Source organism: Cynocephalus volans, chromosome 3 (genome assembly GCF_027409185.1).
Source record: "Cynocephalus volans isolate mCynVol1 chromosome 3, mCynVol1.pri, whole genome shotgun sequence".
NCBI lineage: Eukaryota > Metazoa > Chordata > Mammalia > Dermoptera > Cynocephalidae > Cynocephalus > Cynocephalus volans.
Genome location: NC_084462.1, coordinates 178,626,362 through 178,644,843, shown reverse-complemented (window position 1 = coordinate 178,644,843; position 18,482 = coordinate 178,626,362). Strand labels below are relative to the sequence as shown.

General features: G+C 41.4%; 1 protein-coding gene and 1 non-coding gene across 4 annotated transcripts in view; one reads left to right on the top strand and one right to left on the bottom strand.

Annotated features, from left to right (window-relative positions):
• The first annotated feature begins 118 nt into the window (after positions 1 to 118).
• Positions 119 to 18,482, top strand: part of SETD3 (SET domain containing 3, actin N3(tau)-histidine methyltransferase) — a 78,182-nt gene continuing 59,818 nt past the window's right edge. The window contains exons 1-4 of one of the 3 annotated variants that reach the window (XM_063090726.1): positions 119 to 261; positions 10,035 to 10,095; positions 14,561 to 14,670; positions 16,577 to 16,669. In XM_063090726.1, the coding sequence (XP_062946796.1) occupies positions 10,088 to 10,095; positions 14,561 to 14,670; positions 16,577 to 16,669 (211 nt within the window). In that variant the 5' untranslated portion in view covers positions 119 to 261; positions 10,035 to 10,087. Of the gene's footprint in view, positions 262 to 1,081; positions 1,165 to 10,034; positions 10,096 to 14,560; positions 14,671 to 16,576; positions 16,670 to 18,482 lie in introns of those variants that run through there. The other 2 variants (XM_063090727.1, XM_063090728.1) reach the window with 2 other exon arrangements.
• On the bottom strand, positions 8,276 to 8,352 carry TRNAI-GAU (transfer RNA isoleucine (anticodon GAU)). Its single transcript is given in 2 exon segments — positions 8,276 to 8,311; positions 8,315 to 8,352. It is a non-coding gene; the product is annotated as a tRNA-Ile (tRNA).

Here is an 18,482-nt window from a genome sequence, read left to right as displayed (position 1 = left end):
GGCGGGCGGCGGGGAGGGGCCGTGCCCATGCGTCTGAGGCGAGGGCCAATGAGCGGCGGCGGCGGTGGTCCGGGGGCGGGGTCCGGGGGCGGGCGGAGCCGGGTTGGGCCGCGGCGGCGGGGCCGTGTCAGGCCGCCGTCCCGCCCCTCCCGTCCGGCCGCCGCCGCCGCCGCCGCCACCGCCGCCTGGGGGTTGGTTGAGGCGGACGGTGGGGTCCGGGCTGGAGTGAGGCGCCGCCGCTGCAAGGAGGGGAAGCGGCAGGTGAGTGCCCGCGGCGGCCTCCCCGCGCGCGCGCGCGCGCGCGCGCGCGGCCCGCGGGGCTGCGGGGAAAACTCGTGCGCCGCCCCCGAGCGCTGCAGGGCCGCCCCTCGCCCCGGCAGGCGCCCCTCGGCCGAGGTCCGGCCCGCGTCCTGGCCGGCCGCTCCCGGCCAGGGCTGCGGTGGGGCGGGTGTGCGCCCGGGGGCGGGGAGGGCCCGGCGGGGTCGGAGGGCGCCGCTCGGCCTCTGTCCTGACGGCGCTGCCTCGTCCCCTCCTCGCGCCGACGCTCCCGCGCCTCCGGGTCCCGGGCCGTGGCAGGTGCAGGGAGCGCCCTTCGCGCGCTCGCCCCTCTGTCCCCGGCCGCTCCGCGCCAGCTCCCGGGTGGGGCCCGCGCCCCTCTCAGTCGCGCTGGTCGGCTCGGCTCTGCGTGCGGCCGAGTCGCGCGCTCTCATTTCCTTCCTTTCTCCCGTCACCCTCTTGCTTAGGGGAGGCTGTGCGGTTTTTATGTTCCTCTCGCTCCAAACCTGTGGTGTCTGGGGACTAGTCCCTTCTCGCCCTTCGCTGTCCAGTTATAAAGACAGTCGTAGAAAATAGGTCATCTTTCTTCCCACGCGCCCCTGGCCATATTCCACACGCGCAGTGCCCTACTAGGGAGAAGAATTCGGTGCTTTAGAGTTTGTCATTCCGGTTTTAAACTCTTCCTCCTCGTGGCTCCAGCCTGGCGATGCAACTCTGCCTTCCCCGTTTCCACTGGGGAAAAGGAGGCGATCAGTGACGTGCGCCACTTGCAGCGAGGCCTCACCCCCGCCGTGTCCGTGTTGGGAGGAGGACGTTTAAGTGTTGCAGAAGTAGTCACACGTTTAGAATCACTCCAAGCGAATTCTTTTGCTTTCCTAAATGAAGAAGGTAGTGTTTCAAAAGAAAAAGTACTTTTAAAGTATGTTGACAGATTAATTTTGCTTTTAAGAACCTTCGAAGAGTTAACCTTTCAGCGATGGGTCCGTTCACAGCTTGATTGTGGTGGTGGTTACAGCACTGTATGCGTTTGTGAAATCTCACAGAACTGGACACTGACAAGTGTGAATTTTATGTGATGATGCCTCTCCCTCTCCCATTTTTAATGTCAAAAATGACCCAACCCGCATTTCAAAACTGAACTAACCAGTAGTAGTCTTGGGAAGGTGCTTGTTTTAAGTGAATGTATTTAAGTCAAGAATATAGCAAAATAAGTGCAGCTTTCCTCTCTACCGTTAAAATTTGCCAAGACTTACTTGAACCATGATATACTGTGTTTATACAGGCTACTATGCATGCAGTCCTGCCTTACCAAATTAGTCCCAGGGGCTGCTGTGATTGATATTTTGGTGAAGTTCCAGCAGTTTACGGAGGAATTTTTCTTTGGCCTGAGAAAGTAGTTTGCAAAGCCAAGTTCTCAAACAGCTCCAGGACAGCCTCTTTATTAGGACCCCAAACAACCTAATTTTTTAGCTTTCCGCTACCATTTTCCTATTTGCCCTCCTTTCTATGTATTCAAGATTGTAAGTTAACATCTGAAATGGAACTCCAGTCTGAATGAGTAAAATGGTTGCTGCTTCTTGTCCCTTTTCCTGTATGCTAACATCTCAGTGCTTTTTTGCTGGAATAGGAGTGACGTTGGACTTGGAGATTGAAACATTTATGCGTATATGTGTTGTAGAAATGAAAGTTTCTGTTCGTAAGAGTGCAACGAGACTGTCAATAAGAAAGTAATGCTATTGAACGTCTTTTTCTTCTCGTGGACATTTATGCCACGTTTTAAATGGTGATTAAATTTTTGCTTTGGGAGCCACTGGATAATGAAAAAAATGTGAAGGTTGTACTCAAATATTTTTTCCTTCTAAAGTGCAACCACTGGAAAACTTTTGTTTTGAGAGCTCTGATAAACCATCACAACAGCCTCTTTAAAATGATGTTCTCATTATCCACAAGAGAACAAGATGACAGCGGGAGGGGAAGTGTCAATATCGGCACAACGGAGGCTTGCTTGTAGTAAATAGTAGATAATCGTTGAATTCGATGAAAACCAGGTACATAGTGTGTGCTGGGTGGAATTTTAGTAAAGATAACAGTAAAAATCTTACCTTCAAGTCAGGATTACTCTGAATGCTTTTTGACTACATGTTAGTTTAGTTTGAGGCTTTCCAATCTCCTGAATGTTTGAATTACATAGTCTCCTTTTTTCTTATCACTAATTTGAAATAGCTTTTAGAAATGTAACTAATAGTACTGTATCTTTTTTGTGTGTAATTTGATGAATATCTTTCACTGGGAGGTTTTATCTTTAGAAACTGGTTTGCCTTTTCCTTGGCTGCTGGTGTAGTGCTTTCTGTAGGGGGTGGAGAGGAAGAATTTCAATAAGTGTGTTTCCTGCCCTTGGATCAAAGTCCTGGGAATGAAGTGATGATTTTGTTCCTCCAAAGAATCATTTATTACTATGACATTAAATATTTTTAACAGAACTGTGTGTCTTTATTGTTACATTACTTTGGAAGTTGCTTGTATACAGTTATTTGTTTTCTCAATTAGCTACCATTATATTTAGGCCCATTTTTTTTTACCAGTGAACAATGTTTTGATTTACAGCACATCCTTTTTCTCTTGCTACAGTCACAGAAGTGTTTAATCTTAGATATCAGTTTATTCTCAGTCATATTTAACCAATTAAGAGTGTTAGACTAAGGATTCCTTGCTTTTAAGATTTTCTACAGTTTTCACTTTTGTTGCATTTACAGGTGTACCTTACTTGGCAAAATGGAATTCTGTACTAGATTTCTTTTTGTCATCTCATTTTCCCATTCATAAAATTGGAGCTGTCAAATATTTTGATATGCAGCTATAATTTACATAATGTTTATTTTCAAGGTAAAACTAAAAGTCTAGCAAAATATTAATACACATAATATATTTATCTTTTACAAAGAAGTTGAGATTTGGGGTTTTTTTAGTCACTTAAGAGTCTTGTGAATAAAAAAACCTTAATTAGCAAAATCTGCAAGATTAGAAGTCCTGCTTTTTGTTAATAAATTCACCTAGTAATTCAAGTCAGTGATTAACTGTGCAGACCCCATTTCCATTTGGGAGTCTCCTCTAGGTTTTGGAAATAAACAGATTATGAAACAAGAGGTACAAACACAGGTATTGACAATTTTCAACTGAAATAGATGTAAATGGAAGAAAAATGATTCCAAATGATTATAAAATTCAAATACTGAAGGTAAGACTTTGAAATTCTTTTTTTCTTATTTCACTTTCCGAGTAGAAGTGAACTAATAATCAAGATAAGTCTAAAACCCCTTTGGCTAACAGTGGAAGACAAGTCCATCTCTGAAGTTAAGATTTTGAAAGGGATCTGAGTCATGCTGATTACCAAGCCAAAGTGAATTTTTAACCTTTTACAGGCCTACCTTTAGAAATGTGGAGAGGATGTAGGGGGGGAGAGACGGACAGCCCAGGAAGAAATGTTTATATTGCTTTTTGATTATTATTTATCTTAATTTAAAAAATTAAAAAAAAAAATTTTGGCGGCTCGCCTGTAACAAGGATTGAACCCTGGACCTTGGTGTTATCAACACCATGCTTTAACCAACCGAGCCAACTGTCCAGCCCTCACTGCTTTTTTAGAAGGAGAAAATAATTGTTTAGAGAATGTGGATAATCAGGTGTCTACATAGAACCCTTTGTAAAATTTCTATATTTTTTAATTGACAAATAAAAATTGTATTATACATAGAATTCTTAATAAATATGCAGTATTTTAGGTTTTACTATGTATGATACTGAGTTTTACTTTCCATTTTTTTTTAGAATACAATTCAGTAGAACATAACACGGTCTAAAAAATTCTTGCAACTAAGTGCTTCAAAAGTTTTAATCTCAGAAAATAGGCATGACTCTTCATTATCAGCAGTTTTCTATTAAGCACAGTTCAGATAAAGTAAGATTTAGTGTTGAAAAATACTCATTAAAGTATGCTTTACCATAAAATATTTACTAGTGACTAATGAAATTTTTCGTTTATTGATTGTAATAATTGTGCTGCCTGTCATGGCTACCTAACTGGTTTCTGTAGTTTTTTGACTCCCACTAAAAGTGTGGCATTGCAGAGCTCAATGTGGCATGTGCTGGACTGGGTGGAAGCTCTTTGGGAAGTTTTGCTTATGTCTCAAATTTAACCTGATGCTCCTCCTGTATATTTGAACAAGGTCAGCAGAATAGCTCTATACTTTTAAAGGGCCAAAGAGATAAAATCTTTACATGTGTATGTTTTGCTACTGTAGAGGAATACTGTTATTTTGAATATCAGAGATAACGATGAATGTTTGGAGTCTTAATAAGTGGGTTTTGGTTTTGAGCTGGCTTTATGAAATACTATTTTTTTTTTTTTTTTTAAGATGACCGGTAAGGGGATCTCAACCCTTGACTTGGTGTTGTCAGCACCACGCTCAACCAGTGAGCTAACCGGCCATCCCTATATAGGATCCGAACCCGTGGCCTTGGTGTTATCAGCACCGCACTCTGCCGAGTGAGCCACAGGCCGGCCCTATGAAATACTATTGAGTATCAGTAAAATTTGTCATCGAGGTATGTTGTTGATGCTTTGCCACCAACTGAGTCTGTCTTTTGTACATTAAAAAAACTCTCAGCATCAGCTTTCTCAACTGTAAAGGGGGAAATAATAATATCTATCTGATCTATTGTGTAAAATGCTTATCTTAGTTCCTGACATGTAGTAAGTGCCTGAACGATGTAACTAAGATCAGGACAGTTATGTTGGGGAACTGCCACAGGATACTGTGCACGGCAGGGATGATACAGATTCAACTGCCTGGAATGTGATCCTGAAACAAACATGACAGCATGAATAATTGCATTTAGGTTCAAAAATCCAGTTGCTTAATGTAGCACATCTATCTTGCTGAAGATCAGTTTGTGTAATGAAAGGCTTTAGTTGATTGCCATCTTATCCTAAAGGCTAAGGGACCATGCCCCATTCATCTTTGCATTTCAGACTATATACTCATGTGCATGGAACGAGTGAGTGAACTCACTTTACTGATAGAAAGCTAGGGCAGTCTTAGGAATATGAGTACAGTCTCTTTGAGTTGAGTTCCAGGAATGCCGTAGTCCTACTGAACTGTGCCCTTCTCAGAGCACATCTGAAGGTTTTTGTTGACTTTTAAAAAGCTGTTCATTGAAGTACAGTATATCTAAGTGGTTTTGCTTACTTTTGAGAAGTGTGTTACTAGGGGGCACATTAAACCTGGAGAAGAGAAGACTTTGGGAGGACACAAAAACTGTCTTCAGAGAATTTGGACAGGTGGAAGAGGTTGATGAACTTTCACACATTGTAGCACTAGAGTTGGCTCTCAAAGTAGGCGACTGTGCCACAGAAGTGAACAAGCAACAGCTGCTGACCACTGACAGAGACCCCAGAGTTACTCAGAAGCTTTGGATCTGGTCTCACCTTTGCCACTTACCAGCAATCAGCCTTAGGTTGTGCATTTGTTAATCAGAGATAACACACTCTGTCCTGCCTGCTCACATCTTCCTCAGGCTTGAATCAGGCAAAACACCTTGACAGCCATAATTGCTACATAACATTAGACGACATTATTTTAAACATGTGCGGGGTTGAGGGTTAATGTAGATAACTAACACCAAAGGTCTCTTCTAATCTCGGTGCACCACAGTCCTAGACTCTGGAATCTTTTTGTTAGGAATGTGGATAGTTTGAAGGAAATTTCTTGACAGATTATAGTTCCTTCATACTTAACATTGTTTTTTATTTTAGAAAAATATAATAAGACATGATTATTCATGATACCAAAAGATTGTTTTACAAAAGTTTTTTTGGTGACTTTCTTTAAATAGGAGGCTGATGTTCATTTAAGTGTATTTACAATTTAATTCAACAGCAGTTTAAAACTGAAAACTATTATGTGTTGAAACATCAATCAGGAATGGTTTAAGCATCTCTGAAATTACTGTGTAAATTAGTGGAAAAATAGTAAAAAAAAATTGTGGAAAGCAACAACTGTATTTTTTTTTTTTTAAATCTGAAGTTGTAATACATATATGTGATAGCCCAAATTGTTCTGCATAAAGATAGAGATTGTAGTTACTGCAATTTATAGGTCTATATTTGTCCGGGTACTTGAGTAGCTACTGAGTTGAAATTAATTCCACCTTATTCCCTGCATGATTGCCTTGATTTCTTGGTACTTTTGAGTTGTGGTACATCAGCACCTTCTTTAATTGGAGATTGGAATGATGGGTGCCAGTTAGCCACTTAAACTGGTGTAAGTTAGTATGGCATGGCCCTGCTACTGTGCAAAGCCAGAACATGTTTCTGACATACACTGCTGTCAGTTGACAGGGTACTTACTATGCAAAGCGAGGTCTGTATATGCCTTGTCAGTATCTGTAGGAAAGAAAACATTGTGCAGTTAAATACTTTTCAATTTAACAGTGCTTTCATTTTCCTAACCCATCATCCTATAATTCGTGTGTTTAGTTCTGAATGTAGTAATCTGATCCTTATGGCCTACAAAGTGTTTTACTGAGGTTGAGAATATAATGTTTCCTATTCTTCCTCCACAAAGATTCGGCAGGCTCTTGCACTCCCTTAAGTACATTTTACAGCTGGGAGCCTGAGGTAGGAGGAAGCCATAAGACCATTCTCTTCTTTAATCAATCCACCTGTAAGTTGGGTAAATGCAGGATACACTGAAAAACAGATGCCATGCTTGAACTAAGGTTTCCTGGATAAATCACCAAATAAGTGTAATCAAAAATGTATTTAGTTGAAAGCAGCATTTTCAGGGGAACTGAAGGAAAATACAAATTATATATCCTTTCCACTTATTTTTTGGGGAAAAAAAGGCAACGGAATTTCTCCTATTTTGTTCAGTATGTGTGAACTATACTTTGTAAAAATGGATTAAGTATCTAGCATCCCCCACCCTGTCACTGCCCCCCCCCGTTAGCCAAGGCCCCTAAATGTGCTTTATTTTATTTCTCCTGACCTCTTTATCCCACTATACAGATTATGTGGAAAAGAATCACTTGATAGGTCAAAAGTGATTATCGATTACAGATGCCCCTGCATATTAGTCAGCAATTTAAATAATAATTGAGTATACCATTTATTTTTCTAAATCCTGTCTTGTCTGTTAGGTGAGGAGATTGTTGATAGACTTGATAAGTTGTTTATGGTGTTTTAAAGGGCCAGAATTTGAGGATTCTGTAGATTTTTAAAATATCTTGATCATGAGGAAATGTAGATATATGTGAAACTCTTAGCTAGCTGTTCCTTTGAACAACTCTAACTGTATAATCCATTTGTCTATCTATCCTGCATTGCCCGTCTTCATTTTTTCTTTTAAGTATTATTATTATAACTTTTTTGGCCCAGTACTTCTGTTTCTGCCAAAATAATGAAATAAGCATTGTAAATTATATCGGATTTCAATCTAAACTTTGGGGGAAAAATCCTTTCATTTAGCATTGTACTTCTTGCTAATATTTGTAATTTAACTTGAGAGTGTGTGTGAGTTTATGTGTACATATATATTTAATTTAGCATGTATTTATATTTTCCTAATATAAATATCTGAAGTACATGTTGGAGATAAGTATTTGTTCATTGTAGGAACTTGATGAATGTCTAATAGGTAGTTTTTTTCCACTGAGGGCATTAAAAATGTTCAGGATATCTGTTTGACTGTAGCTGCAAATGCACCTGAAATCACAATGAAAATTATTCATTGCATGTGACAAATTTTGGAATCATAAATGAAAAGGGTAGGCAAGTTATTTCAAATCCATAAGGTTGGGGAAATCACACAGCATAGATCTTTCTTATTAGCAAAGAAGGCAGAAGGGAGTTGAATTTAGGAAACCACCCATACTGGATACTAACACCTTCTCAAGTGGAATCTTAAAATTTAGTTATCTTTCTTTCTTTCTTTTTAATGGCTGGCTGATCCAGGGATTGAACCCTGGACCTTGGTGTTATTATCAGCACCACACTCTGACCAGCTGAGCTAACCAGCCAGCCCCTTAGTCATTTTTCTTGAATTGTACTTTCTTTCTTGCTTTTCTATATTTAGTTACTTGTGTATTTTAGGAATTACTTATGTTGCTCTATTTTAGGTTTGAATCTTGGTTCCCCAACCTTATCCTCAAGACCCACAGGCCTGGCTTTCCCTAAGTTTGTTGTCTTCCATCATGGCTAGCATAGTGCTGGGCACAGAGACATTGGTGAGCTTGTTCAATCAGGTGGACCTATATTTAGAGTCCACCTATATGCTGGAACTAAACAGTATTTCGAGTTTGAAACTGTGGGTCGGCTGCTTGGCACTGTGGTCTCTTAGCCAAGTCATAGCCCTTTCTAAGCCTCCTGACAGCTGGTTATGGGGATGCAGGGAGGTCTTTGGTGGCTGCTCATGTCCTTGGTTACAAGTGCCCATGGAGCTTCTAACTTTTCTATCAGAAGAGGACTGATTTCTGCTTTGTTGCTTTCTAAAGACCAAAAACACTTAAAGAATTTGTGTTTTGCAGAGTTTCTCTCATTAAATTTAATATCCTAAAGCTTTTCTATCTATAAACTATGGATTCCCAAAAGAAACTGTCTTTAAGTGTGGTCCTGTATTGCATAAGCTTAGTCCCAACCCTAACCCTCGACCTTCATGGTGTGGCTAACCTATTTATCTGTCCACTCTCTTTCCATATACGTAAATTTATATTTTTACTTCTAAGATTTGTCCTAGTTCCTTAGTAGAAGTGAATGTATTCAGTAAATGTCTCATTTTGACTACTATTCTTATCACTGGTGGGAGACTTGTCAAAATTAGTAACACTAATATATCCGAATATGATATCCGAAGATTTTCCTTCATTCAACAAATATTTGACCATCTACTGTGTCTGTGGCACTATACTAGACCGTACAGGTAATACAGAGATGGGAGCTCTGGTTTCTCTTGTCTTTGCCACAAGAAAGCAGGAAAGTAGGCACATAAAAAAATTTAGACTGCTGTGGGTGGGATCACAGAGGCTCAGGGACTGTGCTTTGGAAGTGTGGGGAAGGAGACCTTGTTGGTGCAGAGGGGATTTAGCCAAGACTTCAGGTTGAGGACTCTAACACACTTACCAAGGGGTAAAGGTGTCTATGTCGAAGTAACACAGAGTATGTAGATCAGGGAATGACAGCCAGGCCAAGGGGCTAAGGGAAGGCAGAGTGTGGGGAGCTGGCACACTGCGACAGGAAAGCCTGATGCTTTGTGGGGTGAAAAGAAGTAAATGTCTTCAAGGTGCTTTGAGTTAAAGATGTCCCAGAGATACTAGAATTAGTATCAAATACAGAGGCAAATTAATCTTACAGACATTGATGGGTCTAAGTTTGGAGGAGTGTCTGCTGGGCTATAGAATTGGTACAGAGAAACTACTGCCTTCCAGAGACTAGTAATCATTAGTGCCTTGGATTCAGGATGCAGGAGGCTGAGGACTTTGGGAACTCCTGGACAGGTCAGGGCAGGCAACCTGGAGGCTCTACTGGAAGAGCCCTGGAAACCCAGTTTTTGGGTGAAATAGATTAAGAGATGGCCTGGACCTCGGATCCTGTGCCCTAGGGAGATACATTCACTGGAGACAAGGACAGGCAACCTCTCCCCCTTCTTAATTAAGATAAAGATTCTTCCTGCCTAACCTGGGGCTGGCTGCTTTCTCTCCCTTAGGGCCTATATCCCAGTGGGAGGGAAACAGCCCAGAGAGACTTCCACAGGACTGAATGCCAAGGTGAGCCAAGCCTTTAGAATCTGTTAATGACCTTGAATATGACACTTTCTGTATTTGTTTATTTCTTTTGCTTATAACGAAATACCTGAAACTGGGTAATTTATAAAGAAATAAAATTTATTTTTTACTGTTTTGGAGGTTGGGAAGCCCAGAGGCCAGGGAGCACATCTGCTGAGGGCCTTGTTCTTGGTAGTGGCTCTCCTCAGAGATGCAGAGTATCACATGGCGAGAATGGGCTGAGCAAGAGACAGACTAACCATCAAAACCATGCCATGACCGCCCATTGAACCATCAGTGATTAATCCATTCATTAGGGTACAGTCCTCACAATCTAATCACTTCCCATCCTCTTAACACTGTTACAATGGAAATTCCAACATATGAACCTTTGGGGGACACGTTCAACCCACTTACTGACTTTCATGAGAGTGGGGGCTGCATGGACGATCCTAGAATTTCCCCTAAGGCCATTGGGGACACTTTGGTGGAACCTCAAAGTATGTGAAAAACTTTGCCAGGGGAAGACAAGAGAGTAGGCAGTAGGCTTCTTCCCCCCAAAAGAGAAGAAGCCCTGGAGCTGTGTTGTATAAAGAATGGGTGGAATAAAGCTGGCCAGGTAAAATGGGTTGAGGCAGGCCTTGCTAGGGAGGTTAGGTGTTTCCCTGTGAGCTGCGGACATTGCATTGAGTGAAAGAAGCCTACATAGTATATAATTCTATCTACATGAAGTTCAAGAACAGACACAACTAATTGATGGTAATAGTCAAAGTAGTGGTTACTTCTGGGGGATGGATATAGACTGGAAAAGGGTGTGAGGGACTTGACATGTGCTGGGTGTGCTTGTGACCTTACTCAAAGTGGTGGCTGTGCATGCATATGGATAAGTCCATGACATGCACTGTGCTGTTTGTATTTTATACCTCAATTTATTAAGACTAACTGATGACAGTGTGGTGGGGGAGGAGATTGGAGGCAGGGAAATGAATCAGGAAGAGATTAAAGGAACTGCAGATGAGGGTCTTAGCTAGGAGTGGCTTCAGTGACTGTATAAACATAGCCTCACAGGACTTTTGAAGATTACATTCCAATATATCTGCTCTCCCAGGGGCTAATTTACTGATGTGTTTTGAAGTTTCACCTCTGTTGTACTTCTGCACCTATTACTCATTTCTAAAAGCCAGCAGCTTTCCGGCTTTAAAAAGAAATCTTGAGAACAATTTGAGTTGAAAGTACTTGACTGTAGAATATTACTGTCAAAGGAATCTATTGCTTTTTAAAATCATTGTAACCATATGTTTAGTGCCGTCTCCCATGGAGCAGGAATTAGACATTTTCTGTATGTTCCAAGGGGATAGAAACTTGGGTAGAAGCTTCAGGAATACAGATTTTTGACCTGATATAAGAACTGTCCAAATGCTTTGCCCTGGGAGCTCAGGCTAGCATCCTCTGTGGAGCATCTGCTGTGTGCTGAAGTCTGGGCTAGAGGTTGGGGATAAGAATATAAATAAGACAGAGAGGGTGCCCTCAAAGAGCCTGTTATCTGTTGGGAAGCTGGTGTGTGAACAAATCTTTAGTACGGTGGCATCCAGCAGCAAGTGAAGGATGTACAAGGACTTGCAGGAGTGCAGAGGGGAGAAAATTGTGACTAGTGGGACCAGGAGAGCTTTTAGGGGATGCCTGAGCAGTATTTTTTGAGAAAGACAAGAGTTTGTGGACAAGTGACTGAAGTGTTGCAGTGGTGGGATGGGGGGAGTGGTGGAGGGACAGGGCATGGAGGCATGTGAGGATGTCTGCGAGGGCCTTGGAGCCATTGGTGTTGCGGGAGCATGAGGTGCTGGGGAGGGCAGCATGAGGGACGGGCTTGGGCAGGGAGACAGGAGAGAGACTAGTGTTGTGGTCTAAGCAAGAGGATGAATTCAGGAGGTGGCTGGAGATACTCAGGTGTGTGCTGAGTGGCTCCTGGCAGGAATGTGGTAGGGTATGCTCAGCATTTGACAGCACTTTGTCTGGAAGACCTTTCAGCCCTCTTGAACCCTGAAATGCCATGTACTTTTTATCTGTATTTAAACAGAGGCAGTGTGGTAGTGGTTCTGAGTTTAAATTCTAGCTCTGCCTCTTTCTTGATGCTTGACCTTGGACAAAGACAAGGGACTTAACCTTTCTGAGAATGTCATCTAAAAGATGAGGGTAAAATCTACTGCTTAGAGTATCTAGGAAGATCAAATGAGGAGTGGTAGCTTGGCCTGGCAGAGGGCAGGTACTGAATACAGGGGAGCTGCTGCTACTGTCATGGACAGTTGGGGTTGGGTGGGTTGCTCAGGGAAGGCCTGTGGAGGTGAGGGTGAATGAAGCCTGCTTTGTAGCTTTTGGTGGGCCCCACACTGTGAGGGCCGATGCAGAACAGCATCGCCATCTCGGGCTTCCTTCCTGTTAGGGTCTTGAAGCTCCACATCAAAGTGATGTTCTAGAGCTGTTTAGCGGCTCACTCAACAGAAGGTCTTGCCAGCAGGGCTGAAGGGAGAGGCCAGTTATGCCCATCCCTGACAGCATGCTTCTGCAGTTTTTCCTGCCGAGCTAGTGGCTCCGCTATATTTGGAAGCGTGATGAAAGTCTTTATTATCAGACTCCTCGGTGGTTTTAGTTATTTTCAGGTTAAGTTCAGAGGTCTTCCATAGGGACGCCCTCAGCAGACATGGGAGGGCCTGAAATGCAGAGAAGGAGGTGTTCTGTCCAGGCCATGAGCAAGTAAACATGGGGAGCTTTCTTCTCTTTTAGGAAGATGGTCCTTCAGTATAGGAAAAGGTGCTTAAGCTGTTTCTCCTCCTGCCCTCCCCCCACTTATTTTTTTCTGTTTTTTTTTTTAAATCACAAAACAACTAATTCCATTTATTGATGCAAAAGTTTTACATATTTTTATCAGTTCTCTTTTATTACAGGATGACTGACACTATTTCACACTATTTTTTAGATACATAAGTTACATATTATTCTTTATACACTACATACATAAGTGAACATATACATCTTAGCCCTTTAAAGAATGCGATTTCCTAATATTTTAGCACATGACAGTATTGCATGAATTCAGTCACAGTGGAATAAGTGATCATTTATATAGTGGGAGAATGTGCATATAAAATCTTTTGTCCTATCACAGTTCTTCACACTACAGTTGTCATTTCTTTTTTAAAAAGCAAATGGACCAAAGTATGCTTTTTGGTTTTGCCTTGAGATTAAGTGTAATTCACTGGTCTGAGGCTTCATGGAGGATGCTATGTGGTGGTTTGTTATCAGTTAGATTGTGGAGTGCTTCGGTAGCTTCTTGGCTGGACACTTTTTCTCCGTCTTCATCGATTGTCATTCTAATGTGCTTCTCTTTAGGGGATCAGATCTAATTTCCTCTGGTAGCAATTCTAGACCTTTTTGAGGTGGCTGGCTTGCTGGGCTCCCCCCAGAACCCCCTGCCCAGCCGGGGTCCTCTCCTCACTGTGCATCCCTCGTGCTGCTCCTAGTCTTGTTCTGCCTGTGAGTCATTCTCCCCTTTCTCCATACATCCAAATCCTCACTTTCCATGAGATGTACTGTTATAAAACATTTTCAAACACCAGCCCATAGAGGTCTTTACCTAGAATACCACTAGTGTGTCCTATGTCGTACTCTCTCATTGCTTGAGTAATAGTTTAGTCACTTCTCATGTATCCGACAATACAAGACTCATGGTCAAAGTGCCAGATTGGATGCTGATGGGAGACTGTGTTCAAGCCTAGGGTCTGCCATTGACTTCCCGTGAAACCCTGGCAAGGCACTTTGGCTTTTCTGTGGAACAAATGTAGGAATTGGACTAGCTGTCTAAAGTTTCTTTGAGTTCCAAAATGTCTTCAGCATTTATATGGAAAGTGTAATCTGTTGTGTATGATACAGTTGCTTTTAATGGGAAATTATTCTTTCAAAGCAAAATGAGGAGAGAATATATAAGTCTTTGTGCCCTTATGATTTTATGTGTGTGATGTGTACATAATTTTTATCTCTGTTATACTGTGGAATGAATATTTTAGTATGTACAATGAAAATCTATACAAGCCTATTTCAAAAGTTCAAAAGTTCATGGAAAGATTCACATTATCTTTTGGTTCTATTTTTCCATGAACTTTTTGAAGTACTCCTATGTAATTAAAAAACTGTAAGAGTAATATTTGCTTATACTATAGTTTCTGTAGGTGAAAAGGAACAAACTTTTCTTCCAGAGACTACTACAAGTAGATCTTTTTTTTTCTCATTTGAGAGCTTCCTAATACTAATATTGCACATTTCTTTTTCTGGAAGGAAACCTCACTATATGGGGATATGTGAGGTAAGAGCTTAGCATCTTAAGACTAAGACACTGCTGTGCCACATTTTATTGCTTGATTTTGTTCTCTGGTAATGTAATTGTTTTCCTTTTGTCTTTTCTTTCTCTTCTCTGTAGTCAGAAAATGGGTAAGAAGAGTCGAGTAAAAACGCAGAAATCAGGCACTGGTGCTACAGCAGCTGTCTCGCCGAAGGAAATCTTGAACCTCACTAGTGAGCTGTTGCAGAGTAAGTCCCTTGTGCGGTATGTGTGCCTTTCACGCCTTTGCGACTCCAGTGGCCCGTGAGGCTCACAGGGATGGGGAAGCGTGGATCAAACAAGGCTGTGTTCATGTCCTGGCTTCTGAGCCGTGTGAGCTGGGCAAGTTTCAGAACCTCACTAACTCGAAATCCACCATCTGTAAAGATGTAGATACTGGCGCCTCTTGGAACTGTTTGACTGTTAGTGAGGCTTGGCTGAAATAATGAACATAGGGTTTCTGTAGCACAGCCACTCAGAGCAGAGGCTTCCTTGTGGACTGGTGGCCAGGAACGAACTCAACTACTTTTTAGCGGTGTGGCCTTGGACAAGTTACTGAACCCTTCTGAAGCTTAGTGGTCTTATCGGTAAACTTAGATGATAATTATTTCAGGGATTTTATGAGGACTACATGAGATTTAGCTGTGAAGGTGTGTCATGGGCTCTTGCCCAAGGCAAGGCCAGCAGTCTCTTAGAGAGCAGACCTGTGGAGCTCTGCCCCTTATCAGAGTGTCTCACCTTATTTTCAGTGATTCTGACTTTCACATGCTGAAGTTTAAGAGTTCTTGGTTCAAGGACATGAAATACTTGTTAAGTTCCTATACTTGCTTTAGTAAGTTAGTATAATTTGGTAACTTTCTAAAATTGTGAATTTAAATTCGTGCTCCCTATGCCTCAAATTCAGCTGTGATCACTCCATTAACCTTTGCTCATTATGTTTAGATTATGTGACACATTAAACCTTAAATAAAAATTTAGCTTTCTCTCCCTGATAGAAAGGCAGCAGCCGAGTTGGGGTCAGGCCCCTCACCGAGTGCTCCCTAGGCCCCTGTAGACCTCCTCAGAGTGAGGCTGTCCTTACCACCCATCACCTGTCTCCCCAAGTAGCCTGCAGGCATCTTGAGGAAGCCTCATGTCTTCTTAACCATTGTTTTCCAGGGCTTCAGTCAGTGCTTGCTGAGGGAGGAAGAAGTAAGACCGGTTAACCTTAATAATTATGAGTCAATGCATAATTAGTTACTGTTAATTATTTGCTACATAGACTCTTTTCCTTAAAGAGCAAAAGGGACCAAGAGGTTTAGCAGGAGCATGGGAAGGAGGCTCTCTCTTTAAACTGACATAATTGTTTAAAAAAGAAAGCCCTGCTGATAAGCAGGGTGCCCAGCATGAAGCCTTCCAAAATGCCTGGCCCCAGTCTTGAGTGTGGGTCTTTTGGTTCTGGCCCTACAGTAGATTCCTAGCTGCTTTTTTAGCAGTGACTATGCCATCTCTTTTTGTAACTCCCCCAGAGTGCTTAATATAGTGCCTTACACATGGATGTGAAATGTTTGTTGACTGATTATCCTTATGTCCAATTTAACAGGTTCCCTAAGAGAGCTATTGTAACTAGAAAGAAATATTGACTTTTTTTTTTTTTTTTTTGGTGGCTGGCCCACATGGGGATTCAAACCCTTTGACCTTGTTGTTATAAAAGTGTGCTCTAACCAGCTGAGCAACCAGCCAGCCTAAATGTTGAATTTTAGTATTCTTTTTACCATCTAGAGGAGTTTTTGGAAAATATTTTGTATTTTAGCTTTTTAGATTTTTTTAAGTGTACTCTGAGGGAAAGTTATCAGAGCAGCAATAGTAAGGTAGATGCAAACTAGGTACTTACACTTGGGTATTGGGTCACAGTTTAGTGAGGGGCATTTTTATGGTTTCAGAGCATTTATGTGCTTTGAAAAGTATACTTGCTATATCCATGTCACATTTATTTTCATGGCTGTAATATCTCTGTCCTTTAAAATTAAACCAGCAACAACAGCAATGACAAAATCCAGACCCTCTTTCTTCTGCAGACTAGTAGGTTAAGTGGAAGTAGGCAAGTGTTTCAGTAACTTGGCTCTTACGTTACAGAATGCAGCAGTCCTGCACCTGGCCCAGGAAAAGAATGGGAAGAGTATGTGCAGATCCGGGCTCTTGTGGAAAAAATACGAAAAAAGCAAAAAGGTAAAATTGCCAGAATGATGATCATAATTTAATAATGTCATGTAGAAACTTGGCCTAAGTCAGAAAGGTTTCAAGAGTAGTAAAGGTCTCAGTGTCATTCAATGTCCATCTGAAAGGCTGGTATAGAAGGGGTTCCTGGATTGGGAGAGAGATCACACTGGGAGACTGTTGGGATCTCTCCCGTTTCTGAGATGCTGTTACCTGCTTTGGAAAGGGTGAAGATATTGAGTTTTAGGGGAAAAAAATGTTTGTATCTGGGGACTAAAGTGATACACCTTTTATTTATTTATTTTATTTTATGAAATATACACTTAAATCTGTTTTTAATACTGTATTTCCTTTTCGGTTTCAGGACAGTGCATAATATTTTGTATGATCAACACAAAAATATATGCTGATTGGTTAATATGTTATTAAATGTTTATGATTAACTCAAGATTAAGTAAGAGATAGTTATATTTCTTAAGCTGTGTTTTTACAGGGTATATTCAGCAGCCATCTCAATGATTCTCAAGAAGGCTGGCTATGGGCTAAGTGTCAGTTTGAAAAAGCTCATTCAGTATAGCTATTGTTTTTGTTCTGTAAGGCACAAAAAGTAGAGATTGGTGTGCAGGGCCATGCAGAAAGTCAAAGGAAAAAACATAAGAGCATGCATTTAAAAGGATGAGAAAAGCCTCCTTATACTCCCTTTCTTATTGTCATGAAAGGGAGTGAGAAGAGGATTTTTTTGTGGTGTTTTTTTTTTTTTTGGCAGCTGGCTGGTAAGGGGATCTGAACCTTTGACCTTGGTGTTATTAGCACTGCACTCTAACCGACTGAGCTAACTGACTAGCTCCTGTTTTTCATTTTCTATCTTAAGTAGTAGTTTTATTGCTCTGCTATACATATCTATAAACATGTGATCTTTAGCTTAGATGGTCTCAAACCCCCAAATGGAGAGCAGTTTCCTTTATAATGTGTTTATTTGCACTAAATGGTAAACTGTGCTAATCTTATCTCACCAAATAGGCAGCCGAAAAATTTTTGTATATCCTGAGTTTTTTTCCTGAGTGGATACAGTTTACTACAACTGACACTAAAGTTAGAGCATTCATTAGTTCTCCGTGAGTGAAGAGTAAAGTCTTAGAATATCCCTAACTCAAGTCATTCTTCTTTACTTTTCAAGTTATGTTTCCATATCTAGCGTGGCACAACATTGTGCTAGGCGGTTACCTCTTCACAGCTCTATTGACTGTTATATTGTGGTGAGATGGCCACAGGCACCTGGGCTGGGTTCCACGCCAGTTTCTCATGTTAATAAGGTTCCTTTTTCTCTTCTTTTATTCATCAAAACGTAATGGTTTTTCCTGTGCCTGAGTTTTCATCTTTTTGAATATCTCAAACATGCTGAAATGTCCAGAAAATAATATAACAGATGCCTGAGAATCTACTACCCAGATTGAGCATATGTCAAAGTATTAGTTCGAATTCTCCTTAAATTCTTTCCCACCTACTGGTCTTTTTCCCCTTCACCCCCCCACTCTCCTTTGTTTTGTTTTTGTATTTGTTTTTAAGAAATAAAACATTACAGATATAGCTAAAGCCCCACACTTCCATCCCATTCTATTCCCTCCCTTCTCAGGGATATTCATTTTACTGTATGTGTTTTTCTGCTTCATATATAGCCCCATAGGTCTGGCCGGTTAGCTCAGTTGGTTAGAGCGTGCTGTTATAACACCGAGGTCAAGGGTCTGGATCCCCATACCAGCCAGCTGCCCCCAAAAAACCACAAAAAACCCACAAAAAACCAAAAGCAAAAAACCCCATATATAAC